Here is a 21,063-nt window from a genome sequence, read left to right as displayed (position 1 = left end):
ATTCCTGCTCACGAGTAGGGCATCGAATGGTATATTGCTTGACTAAGCTGAATACACATTACCACGTGACCTAAACAGCTCGTCTTCTGTTGGCGGTTTGGCACCAGCCAAACAGGCAATAATACAAAAACAGTAGTGGTAGAGTGACAAGTTTTTTGGGTACATTTTAGAAACGACCAGTTCAGTAGCACAAAAAAATTGCACAATACTCATAAAACGTACACCAGTTCTAGATCAGTCTTCACTCAAGACTGCTCCATGCCTAATTTCTCTGCAAATAGAAAGATTCTGTGAGAAATTAGTGTGACTTCTCTGAAATACCCCCCATCCTTAGGAGAAAACAAAGTCAGAGACAAGGACACGATCATCTCAATATGCACCTAATCGAACATGAAGCAGACTGGAAAAGATCCACAACACACATACTGCTCGTCCAATATTGGCAGTTTGGCATCACTGCCGCTGGGAACGAGTTGCTCAGCGCTGGCACAAAACCTCCACGCCTGAAACGCATGATGGAGGTTGAAAACCAGCACAAAAGGTATCCATCCCAGCAACCGTCGCTTTCTCCGAGCAGGGCCGTCTCCAGGATTTTGGGGCCCTGGGCGAGATGTAAATTGACCCCTTAAATTTTGAAAATGCATGCAATTGATGAACTAGTATAAGTAAAGAATGCTCTCACTCCTTTATAAAACTTCAGATATGTGTTAATGAGTATAACATTTAGAAAGATATCAAATACTACCTCCACCTCATATATTATGGGACGGAGGGAGTAGTAACTAAAAAAAGGCAAAGGTGGTACTAATGAAAAAAGATCAGACCTTAAAATCTGAACGATCAGCTACCTTGAATAGATTTATCAATCTATGTAAAGCCTGGATGACAATAGAAAGAGTACAAAAAATCTAAATTTCAACAAATCTACTTACCCAACAGTCTGTACAAACACATGTTGTAGTCTTTCTCTACTCTTAATGGACGACTTGGTGAATAGTCTTTGCGGTTTAATTTCGCTGTTTTTTTCATCATCCTCCCACCTCTGTTAACTCGCAACCCTCCCGTGAAAAAAAACCGTGTCAAAAAAACCCTACGGTCGATGCCTCATACCCACAGCAGATCGTTCTCCGTCGCCAACCAGCCCTTCGCACGCCCGCCTTCGCACACGGGGGACGACTCCTGCCCTCTAGGGTTTCCTACGCCACCGCCGCCGCCGGGGAACTCCTCGACCAGCCCACCCTCCTGCCGCTCCGCCCCTTCCCTTCCCATCGCCGCAGTCGCCCCCTCCATCTCCTGCCGGAGCCACTCCCCTGCCGCGAACATCCTGCTCGCGTTGTACATGACCGGTACGGCGGCCCTAACGAGGACCGAGAACCGCCACGGGAACGCGGTGGTGAGCCCCTCGGTGAAGACCTGCGCGGAGAGCAGGATCGCGTGCGGGGCCATGGCGGCGATCCCCGTGGTGTCCCTGGACCGGAGGCCGTCGAGGATGTACAGCGCCGGGAGCACGGCGCCGACGAGGAACCCACCCACGGTGTGCGAGGGGTCTCTTCCCGTACGTGAAGGCATCCCGCCTCACGTTTCCTCTTTCGGCATCACGGGCCGCCGCCGCACTCCCTCCCCCGGCCGCCCCGCGGGCTTCTATCTCTCCCAGCTCCGCTGGCGCGCCCCGTCTTCCATCTCTACATGAATCGCTGCTGTGGAAGCCATGCCCCACCGCGCCACCCGGCGGCCATCTGGGCACGCCGTGTCCGGGATGATGGAGTTGAGTCGGCCAGGTCCCTGTTCCAGTCGGCATCTTCTGCATCGGGACCCGTGGGGGCAAGCCGCGCGCTGCTCATCTGCGTCGATGGCGTCGGCGTGGCCTTCCCCTGCCAAGACCGGTGGCTCCTTGACTGGATCCTCTCCTCGCCTCTCTTCCACCTCTCGTTGTCGGGTAAGTCGCAGGTATTGTATTCGTAATCGGTTCGGTTCCAATCTCGCGCCCCTGATTCACTGTTCTTCGTTTGATTCATTTCAGGTGCTCCTTCCGTCGATGTCGAGGTCTTAGTCTCGGTGATTTCTCCTTGTATGTTCTGTTGATATTGGTACCGTGTTCTGAACCTTGCTGCTTTGGAAAGGGTGTGGTTTCAGTTTTGATGGTTCTGTTCAATTCAAGGTGATTCAGTAATGTTCTGCGTACAAAGTGCTTCCTATTTTTGCGGTGAAAAACAGCGTGTTGGAGATAGTTCAGACAGTCAAAATTTGCCAGTATTTTCTTCTTCTTTTAATCCCGTTTCTTCATAGTTAGTCAGACTCAATAAGAATTAGAGCAAGTTGGAAAGAGGTTTGTTAGGTCGGAACTGATATATTTGCTTTCGCCTAGCAACCTATACATATCATTTTATATGACGGGGATTGTGCTATATTACCATGTTATAAAGGTAGAGCTAGGATATGTCTTTCTTGAACTGTGTGGACATGCTCATGGCGTAGGTGCTCTGTTTGTATGTTCTTTCAAGTAAAGTGGAGAAACTCCTGAATTGTGTCTTCAGAAATAGTTTACTGTTGCTGTGTTTCGCTCTGGTGGTTGTCAAGGTCGATTCAGATGCTGGTTACTGTGTTGGAATCTACCAATCCTTCTGATCATTGTGTTTTTCTGGGCCTGGAGGTCTACGCCAAACCCCAGGGCAGGGTGGTTCGAACACCAGTGCAGTACGGGCTGGGACGGACATCATCTTGTCTCTGTCTACTAATTCAAATTACATGTAACTTATTCCCTCAAAAAAATTACATGTAATTTATTCAGTTCTACAGCAGCCAAGGGCGGGGCATCACACCGACGACAGTGACTGCAATGAGGGCGAGATGCCGAAGTTCGTGCCGGCGCCGGAGACCGTGACCACAACTCGGGGGCAAGGTGCTGGTGTCAGCGACATCGCCCGTGTTGGCCCCTTGAGTTTTGGACCTGCCGCGCTCTGGTTCTGGAAGCTGCCATTCCCAACGAGCCCCTCCAGCAGCATTCAGGTGAGTGCACAGCTTCTGCTCCATTAACGCAAGCATCCAGAGGTTCGACTACGTGGGCAGGAGCTCGGCTTGATTCACTTGCATATGTCTTTTTTTCCTTTGTGGGCAGGAGCTCAGCTTGAATCACATACACCCAGATGTTCATGCATGTTAATCCTCTATTGGATATGGTTTAGCTCATAATGTAGGCCATGAAGATAGGCTTCCTTTTCCGAAAATGCAAAACGGAGACCGAGCTCAATGGAGGCCTTTATTTGAAAACTTCAAAATTTAAACTTTTCATATGCAAAAAATTCTATAAATAAATACACATATACCTAGATACATAATGAACATGTGTGCATTTTTTTAGGTGGAAATACATTAGAATGTGAGCTACACAAAAAAGACAAATCTGGGGCTTTTTAGCATATATATTGTTCATCTTCAAAGTCCATGATTTTGTTTTTTTTGTGCAGCTCGCAATTCAAGGTATTTCATCCTGAGATTTTTCACACATACACTTTACATCCTTGCATACATGTGTATCTTTTTTCAGATTTTTTCGAAACTGAAATTTATGAATTTTGAATTTTTCAAAATAAAGGGCTCCATGAAGCTCGATCTCCAAAATGCCCCACTCTTCCTTTTCTGCTTATAAGCAACTAATCAATAAATGAATCTGGGCACGGCTCTACCATTTTTGCACTCAGTTATGGGGCATCTATGCTTATATTTAATAATAATAAATAAAAGGAGTATGTGTGTTCTACAGTTCTGCAAACTGTCAAAATTATGTTCATCTTTGTGATTTCAGTTTGGATCTGGGTGCTTCTGGCTGTTTCTGGAGTTCAGGTTCAAGTTAACCACGGAGGTGACTCATCCTTTATTTCTGTGAGGTTATTTGTGTCACATGTTACTGTTGCTTTAATCTTTGACATACTGTGCAAGTTGTTGAATTTCCTGAGTTTGTTTTCTGCTCCTGAGTTTGAATTTCCTCGAAATGCGCCCCCGTGGTTGCTGCCACACCGCGCCGTTGCTCTATCCGTTGATGCGGTTATGGGTCAAATAGTCGTGGATTTTATCATCATAGTTTGACGCCCTGTAGTTTCACACGCCTCCCTTTTTCTATTTGGAGTATACAGTTGCAGAGGATTTATAAGTGAGTGGATCATATGTACTCTTTTTATGATGCATCTCTGACCATGCAATTTCTGGGCGTCACAGAGAAGCCAAGAAGGACGAGATTGTCAAGTCAGCGATCGAGGTGCAGACAGGTTGCTCATTCAGTTCAGCAATTGTGTGGATGTATTTTGGAATCATATGCCAACACCTCAGTGTTTAACATAGTGTTGGTTGTTGATTTTCTGTCACAATCTGCTGGTAGACGTGAGAGACATCTGGATATATTCTTCCTTACTAGAGCCATACGACCAAAAAAGATGATTGGAAAGGCTTTTCCAAGCATAAGGTGAAGTTTATTTCTTAATATAATTTGGCCAGTCTGATGTCTATTTTCTGAAACTATATCGCTGTTGTAGATTATCTGATGAAAATTGCATTCTCTGTTGGGTGCTGATTCAGATATATTAATATTGGGGAAGTCTCTCATATACTGCTCGAGGTCGGGAAGGTGTGGAGGCTCCTAGAGGAAGTGTTGGAGGCCGAGCAGCAGCAATAATGATCTGCTACTGGACCAGGTACGTCTTCGAAGGAACGAGAGTGGGGTGGCTGGATGTATCCGCTAGATTTTTGCGGATGTGCTCAGCCAAGTTTTGAGAGCATATTCAGTAAATCTTGGTTGCCCATATCTTGGCATGGCATGTCTTCTCATAGCATGCCGCAGGGCCTAGGCGAAGGAAGAGAGAAAGAGAGAGGAAGGGAGAGAGGGGTGGGTGGAGGGAGAGAGCGGATGGGAGATAGAGAGGGAGGCAGGGAGAGAGAGGGGGTGGGGGTTGAGGGAGAGAGGAAAAGGTTTACCATGATGCAATGAAAAAGTGCACAAACATATGATGATAACAAGTACATTGCAATTTAATTTAGAGATACACAACATAGGCTACCATTGCAATTTAATGTATTTAGGACTGAATTTTCTATTAGGAATTTTGCAACTCCTCGAACCAGCTATTGAAATTGAATCTCCCTAAATTTTCTAACATGTGGGAACAGAGTTCAAAGAATACATTGATTAAATCACAACAATCAATAAAAACTGTTTATTCTACTACATGTCATTTGTGCTCTCCAGCGGCCTTTGTAATTGTCCATAGTAAGAACTTACAGCACTGTACTTCAGAAGCAACAAATCTACCATCCTAAAAATAGTGATTTGGTTCAGCATGTGTTTGGCCTAGATTCCGAACACCAATACTTAATGAACTCAACATTTTATGTTTCATTTTGCCATGCTTCTTCACAAGTTCCAAATTTTTATTTGGCTTAAATTGATTAAAATTTAAAATTTTGTGTAATCAAATTGCAGGATATGTGTTTGCTATTTTTTCCCTAAAGGCAGATCTTGTAAGCTAGCTGCTATGTTCTTTGAACCCGTGGGTAGCAATTTGATTTAAGTGGCCTGGTTCTTTCAATCTGTGTGTAGCATATCCTGTTTGAACACATAACTATGTACCAACCACCTCGTAGGAGGTCTTCCAAATTTTCAATGAAATGAAACGCAAAGGCCTTTTGCATTTTCTCGAAAAAAAAGTTCAAGTAAGCAGAGTATGAAGCTATGTGATAGTCCAAACTCTCACTAAATATCATGGTTACTAATGCCAATTAGCATCTCATAATTTGATGCCAAATTTCCTTTGCCTATATATGATTAGAACAGTTTACATATATATATATCTTTGGAATGTTTGCTTACACTTTTTTTAGGACAGCTGATTTCAGTACCACACGTAATAATTTTCTTAGGTGAATTTCAGGACATTATATGGTTATCAGAGTGCCATTTGTTGATTTGGACCTGCATGCCATGTTTTCAGCAGCCATTGTATAGTTAGCTACTCATCTTGTCACCTGGAGTTATACCCCTGCACATATCTGAAGGCAAACATAGTATGCAAGTGATCTGGTTATGAAAATCTTCATGGCCAGTCAAAATATACTTGATGCTAGGTGAAAATAATCATAGAGGTTCATTGAAGATGCATTTGATTTAATTATTTAGTTTTTCCCATGGAGTTAATTGTCATTGAGAAGCATACTATTTTGTTGATGGATCGTAACTTGTTAGTTGTCGTTATTTTGTTTTGCCCCTGTAGTCCAAGAGTCCATCAAATTTCATAGATTGCTTCATAACTTGTTGTTGATGCTTGTTTATGCCTTCTGAATGTGTGCTCCATAGCTTGCTATTGTCGTTTGACACTTGGACTTAGATGATATGACTTGGGGTTCGGTGCATAGCTCTTCCACAAAAAATGTAAAGTATGATAGAGCATCTTGGACAGTACATAGCTCATTGAGGCCTTCCGCGCCTTCGATTTATTTTGTTTTGAGCAATGTTGATTGGCTTGAACCATTGGAAGGATATCACCATCGGTTGGCTGAGAAGCTTGTGTACTTTCTGTAAACTATTAAAGCTTTGTGCTGAAATGCAGGCCAAGATTGATGAGTTGAAGGCGAGAACAAACTACTACACTACCCATCAACTTATACTGGTGCATTTCCTATATTTTTACAATAACATGACCTGCCAGTTGTGCTTTATGCAGAGTTGTACTGGTTAGTAGTTAGTGTATGAAAAATAAGCATGATTTATGCTCCCTTTTCACCTTCCTGAAAACAGTACATGTTGTATGTGTTGATGACGCTTTCATAGTGATGATACAAAGATATGGTCTTGACCCTACTCAAGCTCGTCCACACCGATGTCATGGTAGCTGCTTCTGCGAGTCTCTTGTCATCTTCTTCGCCGCAGGCTCGGTAAATCTCTCGGTTTACTTCTCCTCTTTCTCTCTTGAGCTTTGTAGAAAGTGGGCTAGGTGGGGAGGCCGAGGGCAAAATGCAGCAGGAGGTGCATCGGTTTGAATGTATGTGTATCCGGTAAGGGCTGGTTCGTTATCATCTCAAAGGCCGAAAGATCCGCTGCTGCAGGTCACCACATCCGCTTCCCACAGCTGCGGACGACGATAAGGAGGTGGTGGGTGACATGGGCAAAGAGTGCTTGGAGGTCAATGTTGCTTGTCTGCGTGTCTCCCTAGAGAATTTTCTATTGTTTGATTTGGTTTTATAAGTCCATATTGCATGTCTACATAGAGAATCTCATAATATGATTGTTATACTATGTCTTACAGAAGTACATAGTTTCACTATATCATAGTATTATAAATGCATGAGGGTTGATCTGGGTAAGTGTCTGGCACTCTCTCCAGCATGCCACAATGTAGCATTTCTTAATGTTGTACAATGATGCTGATATCACATACAATAGCAGTGGATGTGGTGGTAATGTGAGCTTACGTGAAACCTTGCAACCTACTATTTTAACTACCATTTTTTATCTTCAGTTTCTGAATTATTACCAATCACACATTAATCCCGAGGCGATTCCATGCTTGATCACCTCTTAGGTGGACTTAACCCCTCATGTCGCCGGAACAAGTAGCAGTGCCGCCCAAACTCCCGATTACCCGTTGTATTGAGTTAATTGTCCTTGAGGTGCGGACTTGCCATTTATTGTTATTTTACCATTCCTCATTTTAAAATTTTGTTCCACAAGATAGTTCTTGCTCATAGAGATGCGTTGCATGGATTAAAAAAAACAGAGAACATGTCAAGTTTGTGCTTTGAAAATGGGATACTATTCTCAGTTCTAACTTTAGTGCTGACAAAATGGAGGAGACCATGATTCCTCTTCCTGTGTACCTTCATGTGAAGGAGAAATTACAACATTGTGATATACTCCCTCCGTTCCAGATTGTAATGCGCATAGTTTGCATCGCAGATACCAATGCGTGCGCTGGCGCTGGAGTTTGGACGAGAAAGCCCCCACTCCCCCGCTGGCTAGGATGACAAGAGTACTAGTACTACTAGTACACCCCATCTCCTCAACTCTCCGTTTATGCAGTTAGCAAGCTGGACACCGCGAGCGTGTGCTCAAGTCGGAGAAGTGCAGCATGCCGTCACGGCTTGGTCTTGCCGGCTGCGTGCCCTCGCGATTTGCTGTCGCTGGCCATGGACGCGGTGGTGCCGGAGACGCCGGACCTGAGCGTGGAGAAGCCGGCCGTGGACGCGGGGCACAGCTATGGCGGCACGACGGCAGGGTGCCGGGGACGGCCACGAGCGCTGCTGGCAAAACTCGAGGCGTGGCTGCTGGGTGCGTTGGCGGCTGGTGGACGAGCTCCACGTGTGCGCCGAACTCCCGCGGCTGGTGGCCCTGCTCCCCGGCGTCTGCGCGCTCGTGCTGGAGCCATTCTCCGGGAGGAGGCCAGGGTAACAGTGGCGCCAGAGACGCCGACAAGTGACACCAGTTGTGAGATTCCGGCCGTGGACGCGGAGCCGCCGGATGCGGTCGCGACGAGGCCGGAGGCCGGCCGTGGACGTGGAGCCGTCGGATGCGGTCGCGATGACACCGGAGGCCGGCGGTGGACGCGCAGGTGCCGGATGCGGTCGCAACAACGCCGGAGCCCGGCCGTGGACGCGGAGGCGTTGGATGCGGTCGCGTCGACACCGGAGGCCGGCAGTGGACGCGGAGGCGCCGGATGCGGAAGCGACGACGTCGGAGACGCCGGCTGTGGACACGACTACGCCGGAGGCGGACGCAGAGATGCCGGACACGCCGGCCTCCCATCTCCTCAAGTTTCCGCCGCCGCGTGCATTCGTTGGTGCTGGAGGAAGGGGATAAAGACAAGCGCTGCCGCGGGGCTAGTTTCGTCCAGAAGTGCCTAAAGTAGCTAATACGCACTACATATCGGAATATCGCCAAAAAAATTATACGCACTATATAGAGGAACGGAGGGAGTATCAACTAAAATTGTGCACTAATTTATTGACGGAACTGCTAAAGCATGACTTTTGGCTCATTTGCCTACATTATTGCCCGTAGCAACGCACGGGCATACTACTAGTGATAGGTAGGCGGCAGCAGGCAGAGGCAGACGATCTGATGATTGGGCGCCGGTCGTTCGTAGCTTTATGGGAGCGGTCGAGTGGAGCAGTATGGCAGGCGTCCGTCTGGTCATGCGTGATTGCCGGAGAAATAGGAGGGAGCGGGAGCAACAATCAGGGAATTGGAATAGTCACCACGCAACGATGGGTGATTGATCGGTTACAGAGGGCGTATGGGGCTCGAGCGATCAGCAGGCTTTGCTTTGACGGGCCTTCCACTCCCCTCCTGGGCTGACTAGTACCTGCACATTTGGGGGCCCCAAAAATTTGGGGGCCCTGTGCGGTCGCCCTGTTTGGCGCCCCTTGTGGACGGGCCTGTCTCCGAGGCCCTGCATGGCCAGATCCAAAAGGAGAGATGCGGAGGGACTCTTGCCCAACTCTGGCAGTCGCCGGGGAAGGGCGGGGAGGGGCTGCCGCCGAGGAATCTAGCAGGGGTTCGCTGGGGAAGAGAGGGAGGGGCTGCCTGCGTGGAATCTGGTAGGTGTTCTAGAAGACTCGGTTTCTTTTTCGAGAGAGAAGGAGAAACGAGAACCTTGCATCCGGATGTCTGCACGGGGTGTTTTCTGCAAAAGTGCAAGCGGCTTGAGGATAATCCATCTCTCGCCTTACATTCCAGATCGGACCATAGAGTTGGCGTGAAGGCAGACACGCCATTATCACCCACTCGCTTTTTTATAGAAGTATATATAGATACAAATATAGATAGGAGTAGAGATGATCAATGTTGGGCCGTAATCCAAGGATCAGTGAGTGAGCTTTTCTCCAAAGGCCCATCCCGTGTATTCCTTCCTTCTTACGTAGTATCCTTCAGCTGTAACGCACAGCCTCCGCTCCCTCATTTCCGTTTCCCCCCACATGAGTCACGAGGGCGGCGGTGAGATGGCCCTCCGCGCTGCCCATCCACAAACGGCGGGGACGCTGGAAGACGAGAACCTGCTCGGCGAGATCCTCGTGCGCCTTCCCCCACTGCCCTCCTCGCTCGTCTGCGCCTCCGCCGTCTCCAGGCACTGGGGGCGCCTCGCGGCGGACCGCGCCTTCCTCCGCCGCTTCCTCACCCACCACTGGAGGCCCCCCATCCTCGGCGTCTTCGAGATGCACGGCGGCGAGCTGGTGTTCACCCCCCTCCTCGACGCCCCCGACCGGATCCCTCGCGAGCGCTTCTCCCTGCGCTTCTGGCACGTGCTCGGTTGCTAGACCCTGCTCGGGTACCGCCACGGCTGCGTCCTCGTCATCAACCGAGATCTGGCCCTGCTCCTTGTTTTCGCCCTGTCTCTGGTGGCCTCTGTGGCGTGGTAATTCCTCCGGATTTCGTCGATGATGAGTACGTCGTCACCAACGGAGCGGTGCTCTGCGCTGCCGGCGATGACCAAGGCCACGTGCACGGAGACTGCTACTCGGGCCCCTTCAAGGTGGTTCTAGTGGCCACCAGAATGAGACACCCAGTCCTAGCCCGTGTCTACTCCTCAGAGATCGGTGAATGGGGAGATCTTGTCGTATAGCCGAGGGGGCTGAGCTAGCCCGAAGTGAGGCGATGGCGGCTTGCCGGCTCGTGGCTGAGGTGGCGCAAGGTGAAAACGGGTGGATGTAAGTCAACCGTGACGGCTTTTATGGGCGGTTCAAAGCAGAGCGAGGGGGTCCGCGGCAGCATGGATGCGGAGGATCCGCTGCGGCGCGCCGGAGGCAGATGTACGCCTGCGCAGGCAGAGAAGAGCGGAGGTGCCCAGGAGAGGTCGCGCGGCCGTGGTGGCTCACGTCCGGCCTGACGAAGATCGGTCAAGTGAGACCGGCTCGATGACGGAAACCGAGTCTCCTGTCCCAATCCACTTGCGGGTCGTGGGTTGTTTCACTGTGTTTAATAATATGCATAAAGGATCTGAACATATGATCTTCTACCAATTAAACCAACTAGTATCAACTATAAGGAATGATTAACATTACTAACAACCTACTAGCACCAATCTCGGACTTGGAGACAAGAATTGGATACAAGAGATGAACTAGGGTTTTGAGATGAGATGGTGCTGATGAAGATGTTGATGGAGATTGCCCTCTCCCGATGAGAGAAGCGTTGGTGACGACGATGGCGATGATTTCCCCCTCCGGGAGGGAAGTTTCCCCGGCAGAACAGCTCTGCCGGAGCTCTAAATTGGATCCGCCAAGGTTCCTCCTCGTAGGGGTGGAGTTTCGTCCCAAAAGGTTGATTCTTATTTTTTTTTCTCAACGAAAGACTTCATATAAGAGAAGATGGTCATCGGAAAGCCACCAGGGGGCCCACGAGGTAGGGGCGCGCCCTAGGGGGGGGGGGCGCCCCCCACCCTCATGAGAAGGGTGTGGACCCCCTGGTCTTCATCTTCGGTGAGGATTTTTTATTATTTATTATAAGGTATTCCGTGGAGTTCCAAGACTTTTGGAGTTGTGCAGAATAGGTATCTAATATTTGCTTCTTTTACAGCCCAGAATTTCAGCTGCCGGCATTCTCCCTCCTTATGTAAACCTTGTAAAATAAGAGAGAATAGCCATAAGTATTGTGACATAATGTGAAATAACAGCCCATAATGCAATAAATATCGATTTAAAAGCATGATGCAAAATGGACGCATCAACTCCCCCAAGCTTAGACCTCGCTTGTCCTCAAGCGAAAGCCGATAACGATAAATATGTCCTCATGTTTAGAGGTAGAGGCGTCGATAAAAATAAAATACGGACATGAGGGCAGCATGATTATTCTCATAACAGCACATACACAGATATTGTCATATGATTACTTATGTTCAAGTGATGATCTATTCACAATGCAAAAGTATGAATCAGAAACCTTATTGAGAACCAACAAACTATAACCTCAGTCATTGAAGCAATTGCAATTTATCATAACATCAGAAAGAGTCTATGTCGGAGCTAAAAAGCAAGTCCACATACTCAACTATCATCTAGTCCTTCATAATTGTTAACACTCGCGCAATACTTGTGGTTACGGAGTTTTAATCGGACATGGAGAAAGATAGGGGCTTATAGTTTCACCCCACAACCTTTTACCTCGAGAGTAATGTCAACAATAATAACTCATGCCCCCCTACATCCAATTAGATATATCTATCAGGATCTTTCCAACACACTGTGCTTGCCAAAGGATAAAATGTAAAAAGGAAAGGTGAAAATCACCATGGCTCTTGCATAAGGTAGAAGATAATAATAAAAGATAGGCCCTTCGCAGAGGGAAGCAGAGGTTGCCATGCGCTTTTATGGGTGGATGTACAAAATCTTAATGCGAAAGAACGTCACTTTATATTGCCTCTTGTGATATGAACCTTTATTATGCAGTCCGTCGCTTTTATTACTTCCACATCACAAGATCGTATAAAGCTTATTTCTCCCACACTAATCATACATATTTAGAGCAATTTTTATTGCTTGCACCGATGACAACTTACTTGAAGGATCTTACTCAATCCATAGGTAGATATGGTGGACTCTCATGGCAAAACTGGTTTAAGGGTATTTGGAAGCACAAGTAGTATCTCTACTTGGTGCTGAGAATTTGGCTAGCATGAGGGGGAAAGGCAAACTCAACATGTTGGATGATCCATGACAACATACTTTATCTCAGATATAAGAAAACATAACCCATTACGTTGTCTTCCTTGTCCAACATCAACTCTTTAGCATGTCATATTTTGATGAGTGCTCCCAATCATAAAAGATGTCAATAATAGTATATTTATATGTGAAACCTCTCTTTCCTTATTACTTCCTATTAATTACAACGATGACCAAAGCTATGTCTGCCAACTCCCAACAACTTTTAATCATCACACCTTTTCTATGTAAGTCATTACTATCAATAAGATCAATATGAACTTTTGTTTCTTCTTATTTTTTCTCTTTTCTTTTATTCACCCAAGATCATAGCAAGAAAATCAAGCCCTTGACTCAACACTAATCTTTATTATATAGCTCACGGACTCGATTACATAGAGAGATCATAAAGCAAAACATAAAACTAGATCTCATGCCATAAACTTTATTCCACTAGATCAAAATACTACTAATAAGATCGAACTAAGGAAACCGGTAAAAATAGGAGTTGTGATTGTGATACGATACCGTGGCACCTCCCCCAAGCTTGGCAGTTGCCAAGGGGAGTGCCCATACCCATGTGATTATATCTCCTTGGTTGGTGAAGAAGGCGGAGGTGTTGCTGATGATGCAGGCTTGTCATCCATCTTCCAAGGCATAGGTTCACCATCATAGAAGGATGATCGAGTCTCGGGAATCCTTCAATCTGTAGCCAAACTCATTCTTTTGAATCTATATTCATACTCACAGTTTTGGTTTTGCAGGTCATAGATTTGGGCTTGGAGGTGCTCAATCTTCTCATATAGCTTGAAGATGGCCTCCTCGGTGTTCTTGGCATCCGACTTGTAGTTGTTAGTGAACTCCGCGAGCATCGTGTGGCTAGCGTTGATTCCACGCTCCACCATCCCCTGGCACTTGAAAACTTGTTGCTCCATTGCTTCGAGCCTCGTCTCCATGCTTCCGGTTCCCTTTGGTCCCTCAGCATCGCGGATGTGCAACAACCCATCACGAATCTCAATGGTTTGAGGGTGTCACAGCACCTCCGCGAGGTAAGGGTTGATGACCTTCTCGAAGAACTTGTCCTTGGAAGCACTTGGGGACGTCATGATAACCTAGATCTGTCAGAAAAACAGCTCGAAACAAAAACAAGAGATTTTTGCATGATACAGGAGTCAAAACCCCCGGGAGATTATATAATAAATTTTTACCGACCAAAATATGTATCGTGCAAGAAAACGGAGTCCGGAGGGCACACGAGGTGCTCACGAGGTAGGGGCGCGCCCAGGGGGGTAGGGCGCGCCCTCCACCCTCGTGGGGCCCTCGTGTCCTTCCCGGACTGCTACTTAATTTTCTATTTTTCTAAATATTCCAAAACGGAGAAATATTGCCTTAAAAATTGTTTTAGAGTCGGTTTACTTACCGTACCACATACCTATTCCTTTTTGGAGTCTGAAACGTTCTGGAAAGTGTCCCTTATGTATTCCTTCGGGGTTACGGTTTCAATAATATTGGTTTCAACATTTATGGGATTACCTGAGATATAATGTTTGATTCTTTGACCGTTTATCACCTTCGGATTTGTGCCTTCGAAATTGTTGATTTTTATGACACCGGAACGATAGACCTCCTCGATAACATAGGGGCCTTCCCATTTAGAGAGCAGTTTTCCTGCAAAAAATTTTAAACGAGAGTTGTATAGCAATACGTAATCACCTACATTAAACTCACGCTTTTGTATCCTTTTGTCATGCCATCTTTTAACCTTTTCTTTAAACAACTTGGCATTTTCATATGGTTGGGTTCTCCATTCATCAAGTGAGCTAATATCAAATAACCTCTTTTCACCGGCAAGTTTAAAATCATAGTTGAGCTCTTTAATAGCCCAATATGCCTTGTATTCTAGTTCGAGAGGTAAGTGACATGCTTTCCATATACCATTTTATACGGAGACATACCCATATGATTTTTATATGCAGTTCTATAGGCCCATAATGCATCATCAAGTTTCTTGGACCAATTCTTTCTAGATCTATTGACAGTCTTTTGCAAAATTAATTTAATTTCTCTATTACTCAATTCTACTTGACCACTAGACTGTGGGTGATATGGAGATGCAATTCTATGATTGACGTCATATTTAGCAAGCATTTTACGGAAAGCACCATGAATAAAATGTGAACCACCATCAATCATTAAATATCTAGGGACTCCAAACCTCGGAAAAATAACTTCTTTAAGCATTTTAATAGAAGTGTTATGATCAGCACTACTAGTTGGAATAGCTTCTACCCACTTAGTAACGTAATCTACAGCAACTAAGATATGTGTATATCCATTAGAGGAAGGAAAAGGTTCCATATAATCAAAGCCCCAAACATCAAATGGTTCGATAACAAGTGAATAATTCATAGGCATTTCTTGACATCTACTAATATTACCAATTTTTTGACATTCATCACAAGATAGGACAAACTTACGGGCATCCTTGAAGAGAGTAGGCCAATAAAAACCAGATTGCAATACCTTATGTGCAGTTCTATCTCCCGCGTGGTGTCCTCCATAAGTTTCAGAGTGGCACTTGCGTAGGATCTGTTCCTGTTCATGCTCAGGTCCACAACGTCTAATAACACCATCTACTCCTTCTTTATAAAGATGTGGGTCATCCCAAAAGTAATGTCTCAAATCATAGAAGAACTTTTTCTTTTGTTGGTATGTGAAGCTAGGTGGTATAAATTTAGCAACTATGTAATTAGCATAATCAGCATACCAAGGGGTATTATGAGAAGTACTTATGACATTTAATTGTTCATCAGGAAAGCTATCATCAATAGGTAGTGGGTCATCAAGAACATTCTCTAACCTAGATAAGTTGTCTGCAACGGGGTTCTCAGCTCCTTTTCTATCAACAATATGCAAATCAAATTCTTGTAGCAAGAGAACCTATCTAATAAGTCTAGGTTTAGCATCTTTCTTCTCCATAAGACATTTAATAGCAGCATGATCAGTGTGGATAGTTACTTTAGAATCAACAATATAAGGTCTGAACTTATCACAAGCAAATACAACTGCTAAAAGTTCTTTTTCAGTAGTAGCATAATTTCTTTGTGCATTGTCTAGAGTCTTACTAGCATAATGGATAACATTTAATTTCTTATCAACTCTTTGCCCTAGAACAACACCTACAGCATAATCGCTAGCATCACACATAATTTCAAAGGGTAAATTCCAATCAGCTGAACAATAGGTGCAGAGACTAATGCTTTCTTAAGTATTTCAAATGCTTCTACACAATCATCATCAAAGACAAATGGTATATATTTTTGTAATAAATTAGTCAGAGGCCAAGAAATTTTTGAGAAGTCCTTAATGAACCTCCTATAAAATCCGGCGTGACCAAGGAAACTTCTTATACCTTTGACGTCCTTGGGACATGGCATCTTTTCAATAGCATCAACCTTGGCTTTATCAACTTCAATACCTCTTTCAGAAACTTTATGCCCCAAGACAATACCTTCATTAACCATAAAGTGGCACTTTTCCCAATTCAAGACAAGATTAGTTTCTTCACATCTCTGCAAAACTCGATCAAGATTGCCCAAGCAATCGTCAAAAGAAGATCCATAGACAGAAAAGTCGTCCATGAAAACCTCACAAATCTTTTCACAAAAGTCAGAGAATATAGCCATCATGCATCTTTGAAAGGTAGCAGGTGCATTACATAAACCAAAAGGCATACGTCTATAAGCAAAAGTACCAAAAGGGCATGTAAAAGTAGTCTTTGATTGATCTTTAGCCGACACAGGTATTTGAGAGAAACCAGAATAACCATCTAGAAAGCAGTAATGTGTATGTTTGCATAATCTTTCTAGCATTTGATCGATAAAAGGTAAGGGGTAATGATCTTTCTTAGTAGCCTTATTTAATTTGCGGAAATCAATTACCATCCTATAACTTGTAATAATTCTTTGTGGAATCAATTCATCTTTATCATTATGAACAACAGTAATACCTCCCTTCTTAGGGACACAATGAACAGGACTTACCCACTGACTATCAGCAACGGGATAAATTATACCTGCCTCCAGAAGCATTAGTATTTATTTTCTTACCACTTCTTTCATTTTAGGATTCAGACGTCGTTGAGGATCACGAACTGGTTTGGCATCTGCTTCCAAATTTATTTTATGTTGACACAGAGTGGGACTAATGCCCTTAAGATCATCAAGAGTATATCCAATAGCAGCACGGTGCTTCTTCAGAGTTTTCAATAATCTTTATTCTTCATGCTCTGAAAGGTTAGCACTAATAATAACAGGATATATCTTCTTTTCATCAAGATAAGCATATTTAAGATTATCAGGCAATGGTTTAAGCTCAAACACGGGATCACCCTTTGGTGGAGGAGGATCCCCTAGGATTTCAACAGGCAAATTGTGTTTCAGCATAGGTTCCTGCTTAAAGAATACTTCATCTATTTCCCTTCTTTCATTCATAAACATATCATTCTCATGGTCTAGCAAATATTGTTCTAAAGGATCACTAGGAGGTACGGCAATAGAAGCAAGACCAATAATTTCATCCTTACTAGGCAATTCTTCTTCACGGTGTTGTTTACTAAATTTAGAGAAATTAAATTCATGAGTCATATCATCTAAGCCGACAGTAACAACATCCCTTGTGCAATCTATGGTAGCATTAACAGTATTTAAGAAGGGTCTACCAAATATAATGGGACAAAAGCTATCTTGTGGGGAACCAAGAACAAGAAAATTAGCAGGATATTTAGTTTTCCCACACAAGACTTCAACCTCTCTAACAATTCCCATTGGTGAAATAGTATCTCTATTAGCAAGTTTAATAGTGACATCAATATCTTCTAACTCAATAGGTGCAATGTCATGCATAATTTCGTTGTATAAGTCAATAGGTATTGCACTAGCACTAGCACCCATATCACATAAGCCATGATAACAATGATCTGCTATTTTAACAGAAATAACAGGCTTGCCTATCACAGGTCTAGGTTTATTTGTATCACGGGGTTTAGCAATTCTAGCAGTTTCATCATAGAAATAAATAACATGCCCATCTATATTATCAGACAAGCGATCTTTAACAATAGCAATATTAGGTTCAACTTTATCTTGCTCAGGAGGTGTATATGTTTTAATATTGCTTTTACGAACCACAGTTGAAGCTTTAGCATGATCCTTTATCCTAACAGGGAAAGGTGGTTTCTCAACATAGGAAGTAGGAACAATAGGATCATTATAAGTGATAGTCTTTTCTTCAACTTTAATAGGTGCAACTACTTTTACTTCTATGGGAGGATGATATTTAAACCACTTCTCCTTAGGGAGATCAACATAAGTAGCAAAAGATTCAAAGAAAGAAGCTACTATCTCAGAATCAAGTCCATATTTAGTGCTAAACTTACGGAAAATATCGGTATCCATAAAAGATTTGACACAATCAAACTTAGGTGTCATACCTGACTCCTTACCTTTGTCGAGATCCCAATCTTCAGAGTTGCGTTTAATTCTATCCAATAAATCCCATCTAAATCCAATAGTCTTCATCATAAAAGAGCCAGCACAAGAAGTATCGAGCATGGTGCGATTATTTTCAGAAAGCCGAGCATAAATTTTTTAAAGAATTGTTTCTCTTGGGAGCTCATGATTGGGGCATGAATATAACATTGATTTAAGCCTCCCCCAAGCTTGAGCGTTGCTTTCTCCTTCGCGAGGCCAAAAACTATATTTATAATTGCGATCACGATGAACAAGATGCATAGGGTAATACTTTTGATGAAATTCCAATTTCAATCTTCTATAGTTCCATGATCTCGTATCATCACATAGCCTATACCATATCAATGCGTCTCCCTCCAAAGATAAAGGGAAGACCTTATTCTTAGCAACATCATCAGATATACCTGCAAGCTTAAATAATCCACAAACTTCATCCACATATATTAGGTGTTCATCAGGATGCTTTGTTCCATCTCCTATAAAAGGATTAGCTAGCAGTTTTTCTATTATACCCGAAGGAAACTCATAAGGAATTTCATCTTCAATAGGTTCAGTAGGTTGAGGAGCAACTCTTTGCTCTACTGGTCGGGGTCAAGATACTCCGAACAAGCCCCTCAGAGGATTACTTTCCATAGTAACAAGTGATAGTAAATTTCAGCACACTATATAAATTTTTCCTTACCAAATTCCACCTACCAAAGGCGCTTCACTCCCAGGCAATGGCGCCAGAAAAGAGTTTTGATGACCCACAAGTATAGGGGATCTATCATAGTACTTTCGATAAGTAAGAGTGTCGAACCTAACGAGGAGCAGAAGGAAATGATAAGCGGTTTTCAGCAAGGTATTCTCTGCAAGTACTGAAATAAGTGGTAACAAATAGTTTTGTGATAAGATAATTTGTAACGAGCAACAAGTAACAAAAGTAAATAAAGTGCAGCAAGGTGGCCCAATCCTTTTTGTAGCAAAGGACAAGTCTGGACAAACTCTTATATAAGGAAAAGCGCTCCCGAGGACACATGGGAATATCGTCAAGCTAGTTTTCATCACATTCATATTATTCACGTTCGGTACTTTGATAATTTGACATGTGGGTGGACCGGTGCTTGGGTGCTGTTCTTACTTGAACAAGCATCCCACTTATGATTAACCTCTATTGCAAGCATCCGCAACTACAACAAAAGTATTAAGGTAAACCTAACCATAGCATGAAACATATGGATCCAAATCAGCCCCTTACGAAGCAACGCATAAACTAGGGTTTAAGCTTCTGTCACTCTAGCAACCCATCATCTACTTATTACTTCCCAATGCCTTCCTCTAGGACCAAATAATGGTGAAGTGTTATGTAGTCGACGTTCACATAACACCACTAGAGGCTAGACTGTTGGGGAACGTAGTAATTTCAAAATTTTCCTACGCACACGCAAGATCATGGTGATGCATAGCAACGAGAGGGGAGAGTGTGATCTACGTACCCTTGTGGATCAACAGCGGAAGCGTTGATGCAACGTAGAGGAAGTAGTCATACGTCTTCCCGATCCGACCGATCCAAGCACCGTTACTCCGGCGCCTCCGAGTTCTTAGCACACGTACAGCTCGATGACGCTCCCCGGGCTCCGATCCAGCAAAGCTTCGGGGATGAGTTCCGTCAGCACAACGGCGTGGTGACGATGATGATGTTCCACCGACGCAGGGCTTCGCCTAAGCACTACAACGATATGATCGAGGTGGAGTATGGTGGAAGGGGGCACCGCACACGGCTAAGGAACGATCACGAGGATCAACTTGTGTGTCCTAGGGTGCCCCCTTGCCTCCGTATATAAAGGATCCAAGGGGGGGTGCGGCCGGCCCTATGGAGGCGCGCAGGAGGAGTCCTACTCCTACCGGGAGTAGGACTCCCCTCCCTTTTCCTTGTCCAAGTAGGAGAGGTGGAAGGAGAATAGGAAAGGGGGGGCGCCGCCCCTCCCTCCTTGTCCAATTCGGACTAGGGGGAGAGGGGGCGTGCGGCCTGCCCTGGCAGCCCCTTCCTCTTCTCCACTTTAGGCCCATGAGGCCCATTAACCCCCCGGGGGGTTCCGGTAACCCCCCGGTGCTCCGGTTTTATCTGAAACTTCCCCGGAACGCTTCCGGTGTCCGAATATAGTCAGCCAATATATCAATCTTTATGTCTCGACCATTTCGAGACTCCTCGTCATGTCCGTGATCACATCCGGGACTCCGAACTAACTTCGGTACATAAAAAATGCATAAACTCATAATAACTGTCATCGTAATGTTAAGCGTGCGGACCCTACGGTTCGAGAACAATGTAGACATGACTGAGACACATCTCCGGTCAATAACCAATAGCGGGACCTGGATGCCCATATTGGCTCCTACATATTCTACGAAGATCTTTATCGGTCAGACCGCATAACAACATACGTTGTTCCCTTTGTCATCGGTATGTTACTTGCCCGAGATTCGATCGTCGGTATCCAATACCTAGTTCAATCTCGTTACCGGCAAGTCTCTTTACTCGTTCCGTAATACATCATCTCGCAATTAACTCATTAGTTGCAATGCTTGCAAGGCTTATGTGATGTGCATTACCGAGAGGGCCCAGAGATACCTCTCCGACAATCGGAGTGACAAATCCTATTCTCGAAATACGCCAACTCAACATCTACCTTTGGAGACACCTGTAGAGCACCTTTATAATCACCCATTTACGTTGTGACGTTTGGTAGCACACAAAGTGTTCCTCCGGCAAACGGGAGTTGCATAATCTCTTTGTCATAGGAACATGTATAAGTCATGAAGAAAGCAATAGCAACATACTAAACGATCGGGTGCTAAGCTAATGGAATGGGTC

The 21,063-nt window shown here is 44.7% G+C and overlaps 2 protein-coding genes and 1 pseudogene across 4 annotated transcripts; 2 read left to right on the top strand and 1 right to left on the bottom strand.

Moving 5' to 3' along the window:
- Window positions 1–234: 234 nt before the first annotated feature.
- LOC147963356 (uncharacterized) lies at window positions 235–1,569 on the bottom strand. The gene is made up of 4 exons (XM_087529550.1): window positions 1,111–1,569; window positions 825–878; window positions 427–503; window positions 235–271 (listed from the first exon to the last, which is right to left on the bottom strand). The coding sequence occupies exons 1-4, from the start codon at window positions 1,567–1,569 to the stop codon at window positions 235–237; spliced, it is 627 nt and encodes a 208-aa protein (XP_087385676.1).
- A 236-nt stretch (window positions 1,570–1,805) lies between these two features.
- On the top strand, window positions 1,806–7,676 carry LOC147963355 (uncharacterized). 3 transcript variants are annotated; one of them, XR_015608445.1, is made up of 9 exons: window positions 1,806–1,936; window positions 2,021–3,006; window positions 3,803–3,859; window positions 4,213–4,262; window positions 4,373–4,456; window positions 4,570–4,685; window positions 6,594–6,653; window positions 6,782–6,918; window positions 7,090–7,674. XR_015608445.1 is itself a non-coding variant. In XM_087528255.1 (7 exons), the coding sequence occupies exons 2-6, from the start codon at window positions 2,848–2,850 to the stop codon at window positions 4,664–4,666; spliced, it is 447 nt and encodes a 148-aa protein (XP_087384381.1). In that variant the 5' UTR covers window positions 1,806–1,936; window positions 2,021–2,847; the 3' UTR covers window positions 4,667–4,685; window positions 6,594–7,676. The 3 variants fall into 3 exon arrangements, 1 of the variants encoding a protein (XP_087384381.1); XR_015608444.1 differs by having other exon boundaries at window positions 6,594–6,918; window positions 7,090–7,675; XM_087528255.1 differs by having other exon boundaries at window positions 6,594–7,676.
- Window positions 7,677–9,957: 2,281 nt separating this feature from the next.
- On the top strand, window positions 9,958–10,601 carry LOC147963354 (uncharacterized; annotated as a pseudogene).
- Window positions 10,602–21,063: the final 10,462 nt, after the last annotated feature.

The sequence above is a fragment of the Triticum urartu genome, chromosome 6A (genome assembly GCF_056163025.1).
Source record: "Triticum urartu cultivar PI428250 chromosome 6A, HENAU_Tu73, whole genome shotgun sequence".
NCBI lineage: Eukaryota > Viridiplantae > Streptophyta > Magnoliopsida > Poales > Poaceae > Triticum > Triticum urartu.
The sequence above is the reverse complement of the archived record's forward strand: the minus strand, read 5'-3'. Positions and strand labels throughout refer to the sequence as shown.

Bases quoted from the DNA above. Each gene is read 5' to 3' on its own strand.
- LOC147963356 (XM_087529550.1), bottom strand. From the start codon at position 1,569: ATGCCTTCACGTACGGGAAGAGACCCCTCGCACACCGTGGGTGGGTTC. The intron at 879-1,110 runs GTATGAGGCATC...ATTGTCATCCAG, and splicing joins CGGAGAACGATCTGCTGTGG to GCTTTACATAGATTGATAAA. The intron at 272-426 runs GTATGTGTGTTG...TTCTATTTGCAG, and splicing joins CTGCCAATATTGGACGAGCA to AGAAATTAGGCATGGAGCAG.
- LOC147963355 (XM_087528255.1), top strand. From the start codon at position 2,848: ATGCCGAAGTTCGTGCCGGCGCCGGAGACCGTGACCACAACTCGGGGG. The intron at 3,007-3,802 runs GTGAGTGCACAG...TTGTGATTTCAG, and splicing joins GCCCCTCCAGCAGCATTCAG to TTTGGATCTGGGTGCTTCTG. The intron at 3,860-4,212 runs GTGACTCATCCT...TGGGCGTCACAG, and splicing joins GGTTCAAGTTAACCACGGAG to AGAAGCCAAGAAGGACGAGA.